At 45.7% G+C, this 20,085-nt stretch overlaps 3 protein-coding genes across 8 annotated transcripts in view; 1 reads left to right on the top strand and 2 right to left on the bottom strand.

Annotated features, from left to right (window-relative positions):
- Nucleotides 1–1,520: 1,520 nt before the first annotated feature.
- On the bottom strand, nt 1,521–10,970 carry COG8 (component of oligomeric golgi complex 8). 3 transcript variants are annotated; one of them, XM_080645830.1, is made up of 6 exons: nt 10,559–10,956; nt 8,759–8,966; nt 6,968–7,795; nt 4,821–4,989; nt 3,910–4,089; nt 1,521–2,029 (listed from the first exon to the last, which is right to left on the bottom strand). In XM_080645830.1, the coding sequence occupies exons 1-6, from the start codon at nt 10,945–10,947 to the stop codon at nt 1,872–1,874; spliced, it is 1,932 nt and encodes a 643-aa protein (XP_080501956.1). In that variant the 5' UTR covers nt 10,948–10,956; the 3' UTR covers nt 1,521–1,871. The 3 variants fall into 3 exon arrangements, with proteins under 3 accessions (XP_080501956.1, XP_080501957.1, XP_080501955.1); XM_080645829.1 differs by lacking the exon at nt 1,521–2,029 and having other exon boundaries at nt 3,610–4,089; nt 10,559–10,970; XM_080645831.1 differs by lacking the exons at nt 3,910–4,089; nt 4,821–4,989.
- NIP7 (nucleolar pre-rRNA processing protein NIP7) overlaps nt 10,906–20,085 on the top strand; it is a 76,523-nt gene continuing 67,343 nt past the window's right edge. For 2 of the 4 annotated variants that reach the window (XM_080645839.1, XM_080645837.1), the window contains exons 1-4: nt 11,140–11,237; nt 11,357–11,443; nt 11,535–11,673; nt 12,158–12,298. In XM_080645839.1, coding sequence (XP_080501965.1) covers nt 11,182–11,237; nt 11,357–11,443; nt 11,535–11,673; nt 12,158–12,298 — 423 coding nt within the window. In that variant the 5' untranslated portion in view covers nt 11,140–11,181. Of the gene's footprint in view, nt 11,238–11,356; nt 11,444–11,534; nt 11,674–12,157; nt 12,299–12,517; nt 14,067–20,085 lie in introns of those variants that run through there. The other 2 variants (XM_080645836.1, XM_080645838.1) reach the window with 2 other exon arrangements.
- TMED6 (transmembrane p24 trafficking protein 6) lies at nt 14,212–19,428 on the bottom strand (the record flags this gene model as incomplete). Its single annotated transcript, XM_080645835.1, has 4 exons — nt 14,212–14,545; nt 16,384–16,535; nt 17,704–17,830; nt 19,216–19,428. 4 exons carry the CDS (start codon nt 19,426–19,428, stop codon nt 14,312–14,314), a joined length of 726 nt encoding a protein of 241 aa, XP_080501961.1. The 3' UTR covers nt 14,212–14,311.

The raw sequence follows: 20,085 nt of genomic DNA, 5'->3' as shown, positions 1-20,085 counted from the left end.
ACTTTGAAGTATCAGGATGTTGCTCTAACCAATAGAGCTACCTGGCCAGGGCCCAGAATGTTCTGAGGCCACCCTGCAGGAGTCTCTGAACATTGTCTGAGGGAAAAGGGGTCACTGAATTCTAGTTTTTCTAAGGACACATGTTTTCAATATTAATGAGAGCTTTCTTCAGACTTCCCCAATGGCTGAATGCCTGACTTCACCTCGGGGTAGTGCTAAGTCCTGTTCCTTCCAGAGTTTAATGCACAGAGCCAGTTCACTTTTGCATGGCCTCATAGCCCGCCGCCCCCCCCCCCCCGCCCCCCAGACTCAGCCTGTTTAGAAAAAGCTTAGACGAGAGTTCTGTAAGGAGGGTTTGTTTTATTAACTGCTATTTAAAATTCGTTCTCTCTAAAACAACTTACTGGACTTCTTACTACATGAGTACTTGGACTTTGAGGACTTTGGTAAGAGTATTAACGATGCAAAACAACATAAAAATGAGGTAAGTCAACCTAAAGAAACAAATTCCTTCACCTCTGACAACATCTTAAGGTTAAACACTGGTGCCGAAACCGGTTTGGCTCAGTGGATAGAGCATCAGCCTGGGGACTGAAAGGTCCCAGGTTCGATTCCGGTCAAGGGCATGTACCTTGGTTGCGGGCACATCCTCAGTGGGAGGTGTGCAGGAGGCAGCTGATCGATGTTTCTATCTCATCGATGTTTCTAGCTCTCTATCCCTCTCCCTTCCTCTCTGTGAAATATCAATAAAATATATTTAAAAAAAAAAAAAAAGGTTAAACACTGGTCAGTCATCGTGATGCTAATTTATTTTTCCAAAATAAGTGTAGTGACCAGGAAGCGCAAGTTTTTTCTACTCAAATTGTGATGGGAAGAGGCTCATTGGCCTCCCCCAAAGAACAAGCCAAATACCAAAGTACCAGCTGCCCAAGAAATCTCAGCAGAAAAATCCTCCCCAGGTCTGTTAAAGGTGAAAGGCAAAAGTGGGAACCTAAACTCTCTGAATGTGTTAATGTGTGTGGGTACTCATTTATTCTAATACTAGAGGCCCGGTGCACGACATTCGTGCACTGTGGGGGAGGAGTCCCTCAGCCCAACCTGTGCCCTGGCAGTGGGACATCCCCCGAGGGATCCTTAGCACTGCTGCAGAGGCGGGAGAGGCTCCTGCCACTGCTGTTGCGCTCACTAGCCATGAGCCCGGCTTCTGGCTGAGCAGGTGCTCCCCGTGGGAGTGCACTGACCACCAGGGGCAGCTCCTGCACTGAGCATCTGCCCCCTGGTGGCCAGTGCGTGTCATAGGACTGGTCATTCTGTGGTTTGGTCGATTTGCATATTAGGGTTTTATTATATAGGATTCTCAGTAAACATTTCCATGAACTGGGGCCATTCTGTCCTGTGTTTACTTCCACAAGCACACTGGTGTCCAAGGCAAAGGACTTGAGGTAAGACACACAAATCCCTTGTAAAATAAGAATTTGGTAAATAAAGTCAATCATAGCCTTAATCTGCATTTTAAACACAGCTTTCAGATATTCTGTAACTACATTTATTAGCAAATCTTGGCTTTGGGAATAGATGGCACAGGTCTTACGAAGTCATGTCTACTGAGAGTGGTTATTGCCCCACGCATCCTCCATACAAAATTATCAGGAAATGTCCATTCTTTTAAGGGAGTTAGTTTTCTTCTCAAGTTGAAGGCAGTATTTTATAGCTCAACCTGGAGCAATCATTTTTAACATCTTCCTCCAACTCAGTTTGCCATGTTTCAGAAGTCCATGGCTTTCTGTCGGAGCCAAGTCAATGCCAAGTAAGACAGCCTGGCTCAAAGCTGAAGTGTTTGTGTCCTGGTTTTCGGAATCCTCAGGAAAGGTTTAGTCATTCACCTCCATCCAGCGGATGTTTGTAAATGTCTTGCTATCCATTTTGTCAATGAACAGGCAGCCCTGCAAGTGGTCCATCTCGTGCTGGATGATGCGTGCTGCCCACCCACTGGCCTGCCACACCACCTGCTCTCCTCTGGGGTCCAGCCCTGCAAAGGAAGTTACAGTCTGGGTGAGGACATGCTGAACTGCATCATTCTCAACCTCCTTACCCCCTTTCCTTACAGCTGGTCCCTGGATGTTCCTGTTTACAAGAGGCAACATCAGAAGGGAACTCAGCACCTCTTATCCTCCTAGAAAAGATGCCCCAAGTCTGCCAATTACCAAGTAGTCAAGTTAGTTCAGTTAGGTTACTGGGCTTACTATATGATCTTCCTAATAAGGTGCTTCTCTCCTGAACACTCCTCCTGCTTCTGAAGTATTGCTGTTCGCTTTCAATTCCTAACAAAAAGTATTCCAGCTTGGTGCAATATAAAATAAGGGAGACCACTGACTTTCCGACCCTGATGGACCAAGTGGCTTGCTCAGGAGGAACAATCATCACAACCCCAGCAAAGAACCACATTCCACAAAACATCCTGGTATGACAGACCGGGAATGGCGTGTCACCTTCACCCTGGGCTGGGCAGGGCAAAAGAGGTCCCATTTCTCCCGCTCCACCATGACACATCTAATTTGGGGCAGAAGTGTGTGTGATAGGCAGAGTGGGCGAGGGCATAGAGCAGAGGACCAGCTGTGAGGAAACAGCGGAACCGGGCCAGCCTAACCCCCCTCTTAACCTCCCACCCCGTCTCTTCCACCTGAGCTGGCTGTGCCCGTCTGTTAGTCCTGAGTCCCGTCAATTCCTGTCCTTTGTTCACGCCGGAAGGTTCCGCTGATCAGCCATCAACGTGTCAACAATTGAACCGGAGTTTTACAGAAACTTTCCTGGGATCCGAGGCCGCCGCCTCCACAGGCAGAAGAGACACAAGCGCTTCCCCAGCCGCCCCAGGTCCCTGCCATCCCGCACCTGAGATCTGCACGGCCTGGAAGCGGGGCACGCAGGCCAGGAAGCCGGCGACGCTCTCGCAGCCCTCGGGGAAAGTGACCAGGCGGCTGTCCAGCACCCGCAGGCTGGGGTTCACGAACACGCGCAGGGGGAAGGGCTCCATCTGGCGGGCCTCGCGCAGGCGCGGCGCGCAGGCGTGGAAGAGCGCCTCCGGGAACTCCAAGGCCAGCACCTGCAGCGGCACCCCGAGCTGCGGTGCGCTCAGGCCCACGCAGTGCCGGTGCCGCATCACCTGCACTAGCCGCTGCACCAGCCGCTCCAGCTCGGGTCGCGCCAGCTGCGCCGGCTCTACTGGGGCTGCAACGGCCCGCAGCGCCGGGTCTCCGACCTGGCACACGTGCGGGTATGGCGGCTTGGGCGCTCCCAGCACCAGACGCCGCAAGTAGCGCCAGTAGGGGCGCCGGCGCGGCGGTCCCTCGAGGACATCCCGGGGGCTCGAACTGCAAGCCCGGGCTCCGACCGCCACCCCCTCCCCCCACGGCAGGGCTGGCCCCCCGAGGCAACGTGCCCACAGCGACCCCAGCAGCGGCCCGGCCCCCAGGCGGCCCATGGTGCGCTCCAGAAGAGCGGCCCGCCCTTACGCTTCCCCCTCCGGCCTCTGTAGCCAAGCCCTCCCGCCGCCAGGGACGCTGGGAATCATAGTTCCCGCGCGCCTTCCTGCCCACACAATGCTGTCCGCTTCTCGGTGGCGATAATCAGCTTTATTATTTTATTTCATTTCTTATGGTATAAGAGGAGTGACCAAGAGGTTCCCCTTCATTTTCTCTGGCGCGTGCCTCTCCCCTGGGGCTGTCCGGCCAGGCGCTGCAATAAGCCTCCAGGCCCTGGGTGCTGCGCCTGGTTCTGGGAGCAGGGAACCCTGTTAAGTGCTCTCACTGGGCACATCCGCTTGCAGTGGCTCCCCTGATTCAACCTGCTCTTGCCCCTCCTCAGGGAAGGCCCGAGTGATGGGCTCGAGGCTTGACTCCTCGGCTGAGAGTTCTGGTTCTGGTTCTGGTGCTGGAGCTGGAGCTGGAGCTGTGAGCTCTGGCACTGGCTCCCTTACATCTAGAAAGAAGCTCATCTCTTTCTTCGGCAGGATGAAGGCGAGAGGCTCCTGGACGATGCTGATGTTGACATGCCCAAGGTTTCCGTACTTGGAGAGCTGAGTGGGTGGAATGCCTGACCCAGATGGTAGGCAAAGTAAAATGGAAAAAAACGTTTAATAAATGTAAATACTGATATGTCACATGAAGTAACAGTCACAATTACCATATTTCAATATAGTGAGCCATTTTGTGACATGGGAGACGAAGCTAAAGCCAGGCTTTGAAGGTAATCTGGCACAGCACAGCGCAGGGCGGATGGAGTAAGGGTCAAGAGTTCCTCAGTAAGCAAGCACTGGCTTCCCTGTGACAGGCCCAAGAGAAAAACTGGGGGGAAAGTGGCGAGCAGCCCCTGTTGCCTGGTGTGATTATTGGCCCATTGCCCTTTGGGAAGTTCTGCTGCCCCCATCCCCTGCAATCCCAGGGGCAGAGAGAGCGGGTACAGGGAAGTGAACGCAAATTGGAAAATCATACAATATCTGGTTCTTTTGTGATTAGCTTCTTCCACTTAGCCAGATATATACATTGTATGATTCCATTTATATGAAATGTTCAGAAAGGCAAATCGGTTGCATGAGAAAGTATATTAGTGGTTGCCAGGGGCTAAGAGTGGGACTGGGGAATGACTGCATTGGGCATGAGGGATCTTTTTGGGGTGATGGAAATGTTCTAAAATTGAATGGTGGTAATGGTTGTACACTTCTGTACATTCACTAAAACACACTGAATTTTAGAAATAGGTGAATGAATTAGTATGTGAATAATATCAACCAAATAGTTTTTAAAATCTTTTCTCCTTTCTCTTACCTAATGTCTGTGCTATCTGAGCTGGTGGAAAAAGGACTTGGAGACAGCGATTTAAATAAGGAACAAGGTCCTCCAGGAAGACAGTGCAGAACTGGATGAAAAGCTCTCGCTCCCCATTGGTGAAGGCAGCCTCTTCAGCACGATGGAAGCCCAGGATTACTTTGGTTACCTAAGAGACAAAGGCACCATCAGTCATGCAGTAGTCTATCACACCGTCTATGAGAGCAGTCTATCACTATCAGCAGTGCATGAAACTAAGCACAAACGTGCAGCCCTCAAGTTTTCATGAAAAAAGCTGTTCCAAACAGTACATTATAGTAATATTTTGTTTAAATTCAGAATTGTGATCACTTTTCACAATTCTGTCATTTCATTGATGTCTTTCTGACCCAACTTGTTTCATTATACTTGCTTGTTCCAGTGGAAGAATACATGGTTCTTGACTCCCATGGGAGACTGTCCAAAACTATGTTGGATCCAGGAAAATGAAGCAAAAATTATAAAAGGGTTTTACTGAGTTAAGGCCAGGAAGCTAGGTCACTAGGAAATGGTAAAGGAAGAAGGAAACAGAGCTGGAAAGAAGTTCCAAATACAAAGAACAGAGCAGCCTACCTGGCATTACAGACAGGTGCCATGCTAACAGGATTAACAACAGACTCTGGTGCTAGATGCCCTGGTTCAAGTCCTAGCTCTGCCACTTACTGGTTCTGTGACTTCCACCTGTTTACTTTCCTGGTAAGCCCTCCATACCCTCTGTGCCTCAGTTTCCTCATCCCTTCCCTTTCCTTCCCTTCCTCAGTTTCCTCAACAAGAGGGCCTCCTACCTCATAGAATTTTGAGGATCAAATATTAATATGTGTAAAGTATGATGAATGCCATTTGGCATGGAGTGAGTTCTATATAAATATTAGCGAATTACTATTATTTGAATTTCATGGACTCTAAATGTGTTAGCCGGTGTGGCTCAGTAGGTTGGATCATCATCCCTTACACTGAAAGGTGGCGGATTTGATTCCAGTCAGGGCATTTACCCAGGTTTTGGGTTCAATCCCTGGCCGGGGCGTGTATAGGAGGCAACTGATTGATGTTTCTCTCTCACATCGATGTTTCTCTCTCAAAAAAAAAAAAAAAAAGTGCGGCATACTAGGATATTACAGTAGTAATAGCATTACTTGTGTTAGGCAGAATTCTAAGATACTTTGTGTCATTTCTATCCCCTGTATCCACTTCTTTGTGTAATCCCCTCCCCTTAGTTGCAGGCAGAATCTGTGGCTTGTTTCTAACCAATAGCAAATAGCTAAGGTAGGTAGAGCAGGATATGGGGGGGGTGGGGGGGAAATGGTGATGGAAGGAGTCTTAACTTGGGGTGGAGCGCACACACAGTATACAGATAATGTGTTGTGGAATTGTGCACCTAAAGCCTGTATAATTTTTTTATCCAGTCTCACCCCAATAAATTCAATTAAAAGAAAAAGAGTATGGCCAAGGTGAAGGATTTTGCAGTTGTAATTAAAGACCCTAATCAAGTGACTGAATTAATCAAAAGTGGGCCTGATTTAATCAAACAAGCCTTTTAAGAGGGTTGATGACTTCCCTAAATGAGATTTGTGCAGCAGATACTCTTCCATTGGCCCTGAAGAGTCAAAAAGCCACGTTATGAACTGCCTATGGAACGGGGCGGCCTCTAGGAGCTGAGGGCCTCAGTCCCATAACTGTAAGGAACAGAAATCTGCCCAAGTGAGTGCGTTTGAATGGGGAACCCAAACTCCAGATGAGACTACAGCCTGGCTGACACCTTGACTGCATCCTTGTGAGGGTTTGAGCGGAGGACCCATTTATATTGCGCCTGGACTCCTGCTCCACAGAAACTGGGAGATGATAAATGTGTGTGGGAGTTCGTTATTCAGCAATAGAAAACGAATACATTACAGAATCGTTACTATAGGCTAACCACTTCATGGGTTGTTTTCGGTTCCATGAAGGGTGACTAACTGGCTGAGAGTTGCTCAGCCATTATAAGCCTCCAAAGCCACACTAAACCTCTCTAAGTCAGCAGTCACCACTGTCATATGGACTGGTTTATTACCAAAGCCTGGCCTTCTGTAACCAAAGAAGGTTCCAATGGAGAGCTGACAGTATGTGCTCACCTTAGCAAGGGCGTCCTCCAGGACCCTAGTCACGTCCTGCGCCAGGGCTATGGGGCAGCAAAGGCGCAGATCGTTGAAGGCGACCAGAATGTTGTTGAGGAAGCAGGCAAGGGGTGGGAAGTCTAAGAGCACCATGGGCGGCTGCAGGGTCCCAGGCTGAGTCACTGGCACAGCAGCAGGCAGGTTACTGCTGCCCAAAATGGCTGGAGCCAAGATGAGGGTGTAGGAGTTCATTTCATCTTGGAACTTCTCCACCGCTTCCTGAATTGCTTTCTGGAAAGTGCCGATAGCTACCTGCTGGAAAACAGGAGCCAACTGGCCCCGGAAATCAGCCCCCACCCGGCTGAAGGACAGCCCAAAGTACATGCACTGGCCCAGCAGAGAGTCCAGGCGGCCGCCTATCCCTCGGTGAAGGTCGGCTTCCAGCACCTGCAGGAACTGTGAGACTTTCTGCAGGACCCAGCCATGGAAGATAGCACTCTCATTCACGGTGTGCTCACCCATGGCAGGGGACAGCAGTGGGTCCTCGTCTGAGAAGATTGCACGGTACTGAGTGATGATATCAAACAGATGGACACGGCAGGCCTCGATGGTTTTTGTGATGTGGAAATAGGGGTCATCATTGGGGATGGCAGTCAGGATGGAACGGAGCCAAGCATCTCGGGCCTGAAGAAACTTCACCCTCAACTCAGCCTCAGTGAAGATGTCCATGCGCCTCAGGAAGCCAATGACACGGAGGCAGGCAGGGAGCTGGATGTTGGTCCTCAGTTGCTGGATCAGCTGGCTCAGCATCAGCTGCATGGACTGGCGCACTTCGTTCACAATGCCCTGGCAATACAGAGGGTGAGTCACACCACGCTTGGAAAGACACTCCCTGGAACCCATTCCACTAACCCTGAATATTCCCCGTTTTCCTAACATATGAAGTAGATTTCCTAAAACTGACACATGTTGGATCACCATGGCCTTGCTTCTCCTACCTCACCGGCTTCCTCATGCTCTCTCCCCTTGCTCACTGCAGTCCAGTCCCACTGGCTGTCTTTGTATTCCTTTTTTAAATAAATTTTTATTGATTTCAGAGAGGAAGGGAGAGGGAGTGACAGAAATATCAATGATGAGAATCATCAATCAATTGGCTGCCTCTTGGATGCCCCCAACCAGGGACCGAGGCCACAACCTGGGCATGTGTTCTGACCAGGAATCAAATTGTGACCTCCTGGTTCATATGTCAACGCTCAACCACTGAGCCCCCCTGGCTGGGCTGTCTTTGTATTTTTTAACACTCCAACTTCTCTCCTCAGCCTGCTGTCCTTGTTCTTTCCACTTTCTGGTTTGCTCTTTCTCCTCACATCTACGTGTGGCTGGGTCCTTTTTATCGTCTAGGTCTGAGCTTACGTGTTCTCTCTCCCGAAGAGCCTTTCCTGACCACTCTCCCTAGAGTAACTCACCCTGGTCTCCTTCCATCCCATTCCCTGGGTTTTCTCTATCTAAACGGATCATATTGTTTTATCTGTTCATTTGCCAACTATCAGCTTACACTCATGAGAGCCAGTGCCTTGTTTGCTTTGTTCACATTGCATACCCAGCACCTAGATCAGCGAGTGCCTGGCACACAGATTCATATTTCTCAGTTGAATAAATGAATGAATGTATGTTTATGTTCAAGCCTGGCTGGCTGGCAGCAACTGATGTGAAACATATAAAGAGTTTCTGCCTAAAGGTTCAGTGATGACCACAGAATTACTGATTACAAGAACATCAGTTTGAGTCCCCTCTGGGGCGGCTGGCTACCTGGATGACAGGGATGGAGGAGTATTTCTTTTCCAGTCGGCGAACATAGGCTGCAAGCTCCAGGGCCTCTTCATAATAGCTGTTTCGGACGCAGGTATCCATGAGCTGAGGAATCTCTAAGATTTCCAGGATTTCCGTGTGCCGGTTTAGAGTCAGGGTGTTCATCCGGCGGTTGGAGCTGATCTCTTCAGCCTCTTTCACAAAGTTCCTAGTACAATCAGGAGAACGTTGGTTGCTCACTGCTCCGCACCCAAACCTTAATTGTAATTAGTCAGCATTTACTGTGAACTGGGCACTAGGCTGGCTGGTTAGATCTAATCTTCAAACCAAATTATGATTAAGTACCCTTGAAGAAACTTTAATCTCAGGTTAAGCAACTTGTCCAAGATCACACCACTAACAAATGGTAAAGATCTGAACCCAGATCTGCCACTTAACTTAGCTGTGGCAAGGTAGTTAGGCTTTCCTAACTGTTTCCTCATTGGTAAAATAATAATAATAAGGATGTAAGGATTAAATGAGATGATGTGTGTAAAGTATTTAACACAGAACCTGACTCAGACTACATGTTCCTTTAATAACAGCTCAATCTATTCCTATGCTATTGTTAACCTTGGTTCCCACCAGTTTCCATTTCTTCTGCATAATGGCAGAGGTCCGTTTCATGAAGTCCCCTATCTATTCTGGGGTGGGTAGAAGGGTACAAAAGCTATTGTCAATTAGCCAAAGATTCAAAAGAACACTTAAAAATAACCAGTTTGGCTCAGTGGATAGAAGAGCGTCAGCCTGCGGACTGAAAGGTCCCAGGTTCGATTCTGGTCAAGGGCATGTACCTTGGTTGCGGGCACATCCCCAGTGGGAGGTGTGCAGGTGGCAGCTGATTGATGTTTCTCTCTCATCAGTGTTTCTAGCTCTCTATCCCTCTCCCTTCCTCTCTGTAAAAAATCAAAAAAAAATATTTTTTTAAAAATGTTTATCATGAAAGGCTGGAAGGCAGAACTAGGGATAATGGATTGAGGGTCTAAGGAAGCAGAATATGACTCAAAAAGAAGGAATTTTTTTAAAAAATAATTTTTGCCAACCCCAAATGGTATGATTTCCTTGTCAGTTTCCTATCTTTTTTTTTTTAATATATTTTATTGATTTTTTACAGAGAGGAAGGGAGAGGGATAGAGAGTTAGAAACATCGATCAGCTGCCTCCTGCACACCCCCTACTGGGTATGTGCCCGCAAGCAAGGTACATACCCTTGACCGGAATCGAACCTGGGACCCTTCAGTCCGCAGGCCGACGCTCTATCCATTGAGCCAAACCGGTTAGGGCGTCAGTTTCCTATCAATGAAAGTTTTGGAGCAGAAGACTTCTGGTCTGAGTTGTTGTATGTGAGGTGTCTCTATGTGTGTTTATGTATATTTACATAAATATGCTTATCTAGGTAGCTGCCAATTGTTGATAGTTAAGTATGTCAGGGCCCAACTCTTACTGCGTTGCATGGATTCTCTTTGTTTATTGCTCACACAACCCTCTGAGGGAGGGACATGCTGCTGGGTTCCAATTTTGACTAGTAAACGTAATGGCTGGGCCCTTGGACAATCACTAACCTCTCCATGTCTCAACTTCCTCATACATAAAAGGAAAAACAGTACCTACCTCGGAGACTGTTGTGAATTTTAAAAGGATTAATAAAGTGCTCGGAGAGCCTAGGACATGGTAAGCGCTACGTAAGTGTTTGCTATCTCCACCATGGTAAATGTCACTATTGCAGTTGTTTAAAAGCCCCTTTGGCACCGGCCCACCGCACCTGCAGCTCTGCTGGAAGCTGGGCAAGCGGTCGAGCAGGCGGCCGACCGACGCCTCCACGTCGCCAAACAGGCGGTGGATGCGCTCGGTGCACTCGGCGCCGCGGATGAAGGTCTTGTAGTTGGAGAAGGCCAAGTCGCGCGTTTGCTGCAGCAGCTGGGCGCGCTCCTCCGCCAGGCGCTCGGGCTCGCGCCGCAGCCGCTCGAGTCCGGAGCCGCTCAGCTCCCGGAGGTAGCGACCCACGTCGGGCCGTTCCCGCCACTGGGCCTCCGGGAAGCGATCCCGGAACAGCGACGCCAGGAGCCCTTCATCCTCCACCTCCCCGAGAGCCGCTGCGGTGGCCGTGGCGGAAGCCGGAGCGGAGGACGGGATTACCTCCATCGTCGCCATCTTCCCGGCGGCAGCGTCACTTCCCCTTCCGGCCCAGAGAGGGCGCTGACTCCGAGTCTAGGACCGGAAGCCACAGAGGTGCACTTTTCGTCTCGATGGTTTCTGATTCGGCGGCGCTGGCGTGGGGAACCAATGGAAAGAGGGCTTTGGGGTTGCCAGGGAGAGAGAGGCCGGCGGCTGACTTCCTCTTCCGGCGACTGAGGCACGAGGATCCGGTGTTCCAACAGCGGGAAAATGCGGCCTTTGACTGAAGAGGAGACTCGTGTCATGTTTGAGAAGATAGCAAAATAGTAAGAGCGCGGGGGGCGAAAGAGGGAGTGTGTGTGATAGGAAGGGGCGGGGGCGGAGTGCGGCGCGGGGCCGGACCGGTCAGTTAGGACGCGGCCTCCAGTCCGCCTCTTGTCCACAGCATCGGGGAGAACCTTCAGCTGCTGGTCGATAGGCCCGACGGCACCTACTGTTTCAGGCTGCACAACGACCGCGTGTACTACGTGAGGTGAGGAGGGCCGGTGGGCAGCATGGACCCGGGTGGGGGTCTGGGTCACACTTGCGCCCTTATATGACATCTTTCTTCCTTACCCTTTTAGTGAAAAGATCTTGAAGTTGGCCGCCAACATCTCCGGTGACAAGCTGGTGTCGCTGGGGACCTGCTTCGGAAAATTCACTAAGACCCACAAATTCCGGTTGCACATCACAGCTCTGGATTACCTTGCACCCTATGCCAAGGTTTGTGGGGTCGTTTCCAGTCGGCCACTGGGGATGGAGGAGGTCAGGGATGAGGGCCACCCCAGAACGCAGATAGTTGGGCAGCGTCTCTGCCACGGAGTCCCTGACAGTGATTGGCATCAGCACCAGCACGTGGAGATGTTGGTAGGTATGGCTAGAGGGCTCCGGGACAGAGTCCCGTGACTACCAGTTGTAATTATCTCCAGCAAAGTAGCAAAGCCTGCTCAAACCCAGCTGAAGATCGAAAAGCAAATAGGTGGCTGTGATGAGGGGCATAGTGGGTCCAGAAAAAGCTGTTTAACTGTCCATAGGAGAAGTTGCTCATAGAGTGGAGGAAAGAACCTGGCAGTTCTGTTTAGGGGATGAACAATTTGAGGGAAATAGGCATCTTTCAAGAAATCAGTCCTAGATCCAGTTGCTAGCTTATCTGCAGGGATATAGCTGTTAACATTTTTGTTTTGGGATTTGGTTCTCTTTTATATAGTACAAAGTGTGGATAAAGCCTGGAGCAGAGCAGTCCTTCCTGTATGGGAATCACGTGTTAAAATCTGGACTGGGTCGAATCACTGAAAACACGTCTCAGTACCAGGGAGTGGTGGTGTACTCCATGGCAGACATCCCTTTGGTGAGTACAGATGGTAGCTGTTACATAAATTAAAGATCTTTTTTATTCAAGAAAGATGTATTTCTCGGTCTGTGGGCTTGTGAGACTAAATTCTCAGCACCATTTGAATTTCTCAGAGAACTGTAATTTTTTTTTTTTATGTCTTTTGTTATTTCCAGCCTTTAGTGCGTGCTTATTGAATGACTTGAGTGAATCAGTGTCTCTTCTTTTGAATCCCAGGGTTTTGGGGTGGCAGCAAAGTCTACACAAGACTGCAGGAAAGTAGACCCCATGGCGATTGTGGTATTTCATCAAGCAGACATTGGGGAATATGTGCGACATGAAGAGACATTGACTTAAAACGAAATCATCGCAAGGACTTATGGCTATGTGGAAGGGCCTAGCTTTGTTTCCTGTGTCTGTGTAGGCTCCACCATCATGTTGAATTTGGCCAACACTGTGATCTCTCCAGGGACTACCTAGTTTAATATGGACAAATGCAGGCTGGGTTCTTATTAAGCAGGAATGGGTCAAAAATGGCGTTTCGGGTGTTTGTGTTTGTTACTAAGTAGAATATCATGTTTTATATTTCAATCAGAGGGCTTCTTATTTTCAGTAAAAGATTCTAAATCATTGGAATTGAGGACAAGAATAGCTCATTGATATCTGTGATAACACTTTTCCAAGCTCATGGTAAGAACACAACAGGTTTTCTTATTTATTAATACTAGGAAGGTAGATATTGCTGTATGAGAATAGTTGGCCATGTCTGGGATTTTACAAATGAAATTTGGATAAAATACTAAGAGCAATTTATTCTTCTAGTTTTCCTTATGATGAGTGCTGTGTGGTGTGGAAGAAAACTTGGATTCTAAACCTAGTTCTAATATCTACCAGCTCTATGGTGTTTTAGATGAGTCATTAAACTTTAATGAGCTTCATTTTCTTCTGTTTCAAAAAACAGCTTTAACCATCTACCTAAGAATGGTTTTCAGAATTTGCCTAGCAAATGACAGGTGGTGACTAAGTGGTAAAAATTGTTTTTATGTTGCATATACTGAGTGTTTCTGCTACTAAGCGTAGGATCTAATGAGTATAATTTGATTTTATTATTTTAGTTTTTCCAAGCTGTTTTCTGCATCTTTTTCCTGGATGGTGATTTCAGGTTGAATGTTATTTTCATCACCTTGGTTTCCTAAAACATTTCCCTTATGAACCTTTACTTATCTTACTGGACTGGACAAAAAGCACTAATCAGAGACCCTGAAATAATTTACCTCCTTCATTCTTCCCCATGCTTCCTGAAATCATTTTTAGAATTTAAATATTTTTAAAATGGAAGTAATTTCACAGGGAAATATTTTTTAAACTACCTATATTATAAAGCAAATTTTCTAATGATTATACTGTTTAAATTCCAAAGGTGACATCTCTAAAAATAAAACATTTTTAACTACAAAAAAGCATTCTACCAACTGTAGAATGCTTTTTGACCCATTTTTTCAACTCTTCTCTCTTCACCAGTTCTCTGTTAACCTCTGAATAGACTTAGTGGCCTAGCTGGCATGGCTCAGTGGTTAAGTGTCGACCTATGAACCAGGAGGTCAAGGTTTGATTCCAAGTCAAGGCACATGCCAGGGTTGTGGGCTGGATCCCCAATGTGGGATGTGCCTAAGGTGGCTGATTAGTGATTCTCTCTCATCATTGATGTTTCTGTCTCTTCCCTCTCCCTTCCTCTTTGAAATTAATAAAAAATATTTAAAATAAATAAATAGACTTAGTGAAGGTTAAGGGACTGCTATAGTATTTTGATGGTAGCATTTGGTGCATAAATTAGAAATAGCCAACATCAAAACTTATACATTTTTATTCCTTTATTGCCATTTTGCCTCAGTAGATGAGTGCAATAAACTAAAACTTTCTAATAGGAGAAATTGATTTTTTCCCCAATAACTTTACAAAGCTGATTTAACAAAGCTTTGACAAGCTTCTGCCCCAGAAGAAAAGAGCCAGCACGCTGTAATTATTTTTAGCTTAGCATTTTGGCTTCTTTGTGTCAGTAGTCGTTGAGACATTGAAGAGACGCTTTAAGAAGTACAGCTGCAGGATCCCAGAAAGAACAATAACAAGGCTCTGGGCCATTGACCACCAGTTCACATAGTTATAGTTTGATTGGAGAAGAAAAAAGTCAGCCATTTTCCTCATGCGGGCAAAGTTGTAATGACGCCACATATGAAAGATATTTTTCTGTACCTTTCGTGTACTTTCCTGTGGGACAGACAATGAAATAAGGAAAGGGCACCTCCCTACCCCCCATCTAGCCTCACCTGGATGCTCTCCAGCACTAACTTAAATTATTTGGAAGTTGAGTAGTTTTCTTTTCTTTTCTTTTTTTTTTTTGGAAGTTGAGTAACAAGTTATTTTATGATAATGTAATAAGTTGGCTATTGTAATTGATAAGTGTTGCTGCTTTTGCAGTATATGAAAACATGGCCTGGTCTTTAAGTTTAAAAACTCTTCTAGAGATCTCTAGATTTTTTTTTTTTTTTTTTAAATATATTTTATTGATTTTTTACAGAGAGGAAGGGAGAGGGATAGAGAGTTAGAAACATCGATGAGAGAGACATCGATCAGCTGCCTCCTGCACACCTCCCACTGGGGATGTGCCCGCAACCAAGGTACGTGCCCTTGACCGGAATCGAACCTGGGACCTTTCAGTCCGCAGGCCGACGCTCTATCCACTGAGCCAAACCGGTTTCGGCTAGAGATCTCTAGATTTAGATACCACACAACACGTCATTGTCCTAGTGGTGTCTTCAGCTCTTACATATGGTAGATTACAAAGGCCTGCAAACTTACAGAGCCAGACAGTATAGTAAATATTTTAGGCTTTTCAGGCTATGCAGTCTCTTGCAACCACTGAACTCTGCCATTATAGCACAAAGACAGCCATAGACAATATGTAGTTGTCAATTAAGCATACTGTGTTCCAATAAAACTTCATTTACAAAACTAGGCAGTGGACTTCAGTGCATCAAGGAGATAATCATGAAAGTGCAAAGACATCCCACAAAATTGGAGAAAATACCTGTAAGTCATATCTGATAACTTATATCCAGAATATATTTTTAAAAAAACAGCTCAAAAATAAAAAGACAACCCCGTTTTAAAGTGGACAAAGGATTTAAATAGACATTTCTCCAAAGATGATATACAAATGCTGAAAAACACCTGAAAAGTTTCTGTGTCATTAGAGACAACTCAAAATCACAAGATACCATTTCACACTCACGAGCGTGAAGATGTGGAGAAATTTACTGCTGGTGGGAGTATAAAATGGTTTAGGCACTGTGGAAAACAGCCGTTCCTCACAGTCAGGTACTATATGACCCAGTACACTACTATATATAGAAATGAAACCACATTTACACAAAAACTTTTATGCACATGTTCACAGCTGCATTATTCATGATAGCCAAAAAAATGGAAACAACGCAAATATCTGTCAGTTGATGGGTGGGTAAATAATGTGGTATATGCATTCAATAGAATATTATTCCGCCATAAAAAGGAATGAAATACTAAATACATGCTACAATATGGATGAGCCTTGGAAACATACTAAATGAAAGAAGAAGAGCCGAAACCGGTTTGGCTCAGTGGATAGAGCGTCGGCCTGTGGACTGAAAGGTCTCGGGTTCGATTCCGGTCAAGGGCACGTACCTTGGTTGCGGGCACATCCCCAGTAGGAGGTGTGCAGGAGGCAGCTGATTGATGTTTCTCTCTCATCAATGTTTCTAGCTCTCTATCCCTCTCCTCTCTCTTCCTCTCTGTAAAAAATTAATAAAAAATATTAAAAATAAATAAATAAATGAAAGAAGAAGACAAAAGGCTACATTGTGTAATTTCACTCATATGAAATACACAAAATAGGCACATTTATAGAGCCAAAAAGTATAAAATAACTCCAAGTCATAAAAATTAAAGGCTTCAAATCTCCTTGCCTGTTTGGTTTCTCAGCTCAAATGATACCACTCCCATATTTTTAATCTTTTCTCCAAATTTAAAATGTTTCCATGGATGTTTCTCTCCCACAAAACAGTTACCTCAATTGCATCCAGAGTATCATTCAGTTGTTTTCTTTCGTTCTTCTGTTTATGGTCCATCTCAGGTTCTTCATAGAAGACTCCAAAATTGAGGTATACTTGCACAGAACCAAAGTGATTTTGCTGATTTTTTAGACAAAGTTGATAAAAACCTGTAGGAATCCCTGGATCATTACCAAGTCTTGGTCTCCCACCCTTTGTTGATCTCTCTCTAGGTGTGGAGATACTGGTTCTCCAGGGGTCAGTGTGCTACATTAGCACTTTCTTTTTACTTAGCAAGTACAGCGATCCAATTTTTGCTGTAGAAGTTACACTGATCTTACATGAAACTTATTTTACTAACCATTATAATAATCATGTTTTGGTAGATATTACTAACTAGGTCTATAGAGAAAAGAAATCAGTGTTTCCTTCCTCTTTTCAACCTATTATCTCAAGGAATTTCTCAAATTGAGTTGAAATTAAGAGCTGGAGGATACCATCTTGAACTTAAACGAGGCAAAAATTGATGTGTTGTGAATGAAAGAAATGAGTAAGTAACTGCAAGGTGGTCTGTACAGGGACTGATGGTTTTGGGCATGTACTGGTGCTAGTTTTCAGCTGGGGTCGCCTCCCTTTGTGTGTGTGAGAGTGTATTTATCGAAATGATTGGAAGGCACTACTGGCATGGAGGGGCCAAAGATGCTAAATATCCTATAATGCTACACAGTGAAGGATCGTCTATGCTCCTGTTGAAAAACATCTTTTTTTCGTACACCTGGCTGGTAGAGTGCTGCTGACTGGTGCTGTCCCAGGTGGGGACAGGCTCAATTTGGTTGTAGGACTTTTCTGGTGACTAGAGAAGTGCTTTGCTGTGGGATGTGGATATTTTTCATGGCTGTGCATTTCCTCTTGTTCTGAGTGCTTTTTGGTAACTGGGTCATGTATTCCGATGACTGGAAAGAGATGTCATCCCCTAATAAATTTATTAAATGAAATTCTGTATCTTTAACGAGTCTGTCTGTTTGGGGCACTTTCCCATATTCTGGTTAGTTCGGGGTGATGAGATAAAATTTGAGTTTCTGGACCCTGGAGTTATAATTATAACCTGGAGACTGCCCCCAAACTGCCAGTGGACTGCCACTTGGCCATTGGCAATCTCCAGGAAAACTGGTTTATGGTGTTCCAGGCTAAAGTTTTTCCCTACTGTTTTACCATCCTATGCAAAAAAGCCAGGGTTTTCACATTTTAGCCACTTAATTTCAATACTTCCTCATCATCTTCCCAATTAAAAAAAAAAAAAAGACGATTATTAGAATAGCCATAGTTATAAAAACAGACCTGTCTCATGGGTAGAGAAGTTAATCTGGCCCCGAACATTCTGAGAGGTTTCTATGAGAAAACCTTGTGGGGTATGTGCAGTGGCAGCAATATGCCGGTCATGTGATATTCCCAGTGTCCGCTGAACCTGCCGAGATACATTAAAGAGGGAGAACAGTCCCTGATACATCACCAAGAAGCTAGTTAAGTGGTAAGATTGATATCCTGTGGTTCTCAATCAGGGATGGTACTGCCCACCCCTTCTGGGAATTTGGATTGAGATAACAATGGTGTTGCAGTGGGGTGAGGAGAGATAGCAAAGATGAACATCCTGCCATGTTAGAAACAGAACTGCAGGACAAAGAATTGCCCCAAATGCAGATGGCACTCGTATAAAAAAGACATGTCACAGACCTTACAGCAGGCCTGAATCGGTTGGTGTGCAAGATTCTGGTTGTAGAGTCTTGACTGAACTAGCGTGGCTTTGAGCTCCCTGGTGTTGTCCTCACACACTTGCTTCATGCTTCATAGCAAATAAGGCACTCAGTAGGCACTTACTGCCAAGCTGGGTCTTGTTAAGCCCAGGCTACAGTGAGCTGACTATAACTACTCTTTTATCCCAATTTAAAGATAAGAAAAAGCTCTGGTAAGTTCATTTAAAATAAGTTGTTTTTGTTTTGTTTTTTAAACATTTTTTAAATTGATTTCAGAGAGGGGGAGAAATAGGAACATCAATGATGAGAATCATCTATTGGCTTTCTCCTGCACGTCCCCTACTGGGGATCGAGCCTGGGCATGTGCCCTGACGGGGAATCAAATAGTGACCTCCTGGTTCATGGGTCAGTGCTCAACCACGGAGCCACAGCAGCTCGGCAAAATAAGTTTTGAAGTTACAGTGGAGTAAGGCCAGTATACATAATCTATTACTGTGTGAACAGATTAGAAAGTTAAGAGGTTTCTAAGATGAAAAACAAAGGGAATGAACCGCCTCTAACTTCACTATTGAGTAAGCCTGTGAACAGGCAAGTTGAAAACATTTACCTTAACACAAACAGGACTGTCTGGCCCAATAGAGAAACGTTGAGCCAGTGACTCTCCAGTTTGCCAGAATTACCCCTAAAGGCAAGAGACTAAATGTTGCTCTCCAAGCCCCATAAACTGAAGTGTCTTTTTGAAATCTCTATTTAAAGTTCAGGTGACTTCCCATATCTGTATTATTTTAATATTTTAAAAATGTATTTTCTCATCTCCAAATCTGAGTAAATGTGATAATTGTTTCTCCAGGAAGAGGCACCCCATTTGTCTCATGGTTTTGAGCACACTTCTATAGCCTCCAGTTTGGGAAGCCAAGCCATATGTTTTAGTGATTATTCATCCAAGAGTTTCCATCTAACTGCAGGTCTATTTCATTAACAGATGGAGATTCACAGCATAATAAAGACAACCAGAACCTGTTAAGTCTAGGACTTGACCCACTTTACAAAAGGAAACAAAAAAATTCTCCCATGTGGCCAGAGGAGCCCAAGTACCTACCTCATAGCTGAAATAGAAGTATCCAGTTTGGTGGGCAAATTGCCAAAAGCATTCTATGCCTCCTGGAGGGATCATGATGGCAAAGTCATATCGATCTGCTCCCCGGAAGAGTGGCTGGTCCCCAGAGCCACTAAGGGGTTCTGTTTTCTGGCTCCTAGCAGAGGTCACTAGGTTCAGAACCACCAGTCCAGCCCCAATGAGCAAAGGGAACATGCTGGTTCCCGGAGACTCCTCTGCAGGTGAACTGCCTGTAGCCCAGTGGAGCCAAGTAAGTTTAGATAACTTCTGGGATAATCATTAACTGCACAAGTCACACCTGGGCTGGCTTCAGGGCCACACATAGATATTCCATAAAATTGGCATGATACCCCATGTGTGGCTCATAGGAAGAGTTTTTGCTTTCATCTAGAAAAACTCAGTGGCTTACCAAACCTACTTCATGGGTGCTAGGTAGAATCTACTACTTCGATTTATCTCCATCCTTCCTTTTGGCTGTCTTTTTTTCAGTTCTTGCTTCTTGGGGATAAATATTGAATGTTTATTTACAACCATCTGAATAGTATACAGACAGAAGTTGGCTGGGGAGATTTTTCTCTTATTCAAATCAAATTGCTAAGTGATACCCAATGTTATAGTTGAGAGAACAAAACCCATGAAAATGTGTGCAAAAATTTAAATGGGTGAAGAGTGAGCAAAAGACAGAAATGGACTTTCAGAGATTCCAGTGGCTGGACTCCATAAGCACAGCTGGCACTGCAGGGCCCCTGAGTGGGCCTCACACTCTTACCCACCAGGACAGTGTTTCTGTCACTCTCTGAGTCGTGCCAATGTCTAAATGTTTTTATTTCAGCCATAATCTTAAAAAACAAA

Source organism: Plecotus auritus (genome assembly GCF_963455305.1).
Source record: "Plecotus auritus genome assembly, chromosome: 10".
Classification (NCBI taxonomy): Eukaryota; Metazoa; Chordata; class Mammalia; order Chiroptera; family Vespertilionidae; genus Plecotus; species Plecotus auritus.
The sequence above is the reverse complement of the archived record's forward strand: the minus strand, read 5'-3'. Positions and strand labels throughout refer to the sequence as shown.